The sequence below is a fragment of the Fulmarus glacialis genome, unplaced genomic scaffold (genome assembly GCF_000690835.1).
Source record: "Fulmarus glacialis isolate BGI_N327 unplaced genomic scaffold, ASM69083v1 scaffold39038, whole genome shotgun sequence".
In the NCBI taxonomy this organism is placed as follows: Eukaryota; Metazoa; Chordata; class Aves; order Procellariiformes; family Procellariidae; genus Fulmarus; species Fulmarus glacialis.
In genome coordinates this window covers 410-1,276 of record NW_009227005.1, presented here as the reverse complement: position 1 = coordinate 1,276, position 867 = coordinate 410, and the positions used below count along the sequence as shown (strand labels likewise).

The following is an 867-nucleotide window of genomic DNA, read 5'->3' as shown; positions in this document are numbered from 1 at the left end:
GGTTTCCTTCCTCGCAAGGTTTCCCTCCTTGCAGAAGGTTTTTCCTCCTCGCAAGGTTTTTCCTCCTTGCAAGGTTTTTCATCCTTGCAGGGTTTTCCTTCCTCGCAAGGTTTTTCCTCCTCGCAAGGTTTTTCCTCCTTGCAAGGTTTTTCATCCTTGCAGGGTTTTCCTTCCTCGCAAGGTTTTTCCTCCTCGCAAGGTTTTTCCTCCTTGCAAGGTTTTTCATCCTTGCAGGGTTTTCCTTCCTCGCAAGGTTTTTCCTCCTCGCAAGGTTTTTCCTCCTTGCAAGGTTTTTCATCCTTGCAGGGTTTTCCTTCCTCGCAAGGTTTTTCCTCCTCGCAAGGTTTTTCCTCCTTGCAAGGTTTTTCATCCTTGCAGGGTTTTCCTTCCTCGCAAGGTTTTTCCTCCTCGCAAGGTTTTTCCTCCTTGCAAGGTTTTTCATCCTTGCAGGGTTTTCCTTCCTCGCAAGGTTTTTCCTCCTCGCAAGGTTTTTCCTCCTTGCAAGGTTTTTCATCCTTGCAGGGTTTTCCTTCCTCGCAAGGTTTTTCCTCCTCGCAAGGTTTTTCCTCCTCGCAAGGTTTTCCTTCGTCGCAAGGTTTTCCTCCTTCAAGGTTTTCCCTCCTTGCAAGGTTTTCCTCCTTTTCCTTTCTCGCTCGCTGCCGCGATTTGGGAGCAGAAATGGGGGGGACACCCCCAAAAATCCACCCTCCCTCCTTGGGTACCCTCAAACCCTCCGTGTGCCCCTTCCCCAAGTGCCACGGGGCCGGAGCATCCCCGGGGACCGTCGAAGACGGACGTGCAGCAAGCGAGGCCGTCGTTCACGGGGCAGGAGCACGGGGATTCCTTTGTTTTTCCGCTTGGGATTGA

The 867-nt window shown here is 51.7% G+C and overlaps 1 protein-coding gene across 1 annotated transcript; it reads right to left on the bottom strand.

Annotated features, from left to right (window-relative positions):
- Positions 1-32: 32 nt before the first annotated feature.
- Positions 33-656, bottom strand: LOC104080573 (sperm-specific protein Don juan-like; the record flags this gene model as incomplete). Its single annotated transcript, XM_009583004.1, has 1 exon — positions 33-656. A coding segment is annotated over one exon (624 nt), but the record flags the coding sequence as incomplete, so codon positions are not given.
- Positions 657-867: the final 211 nt, after the last annotated feature.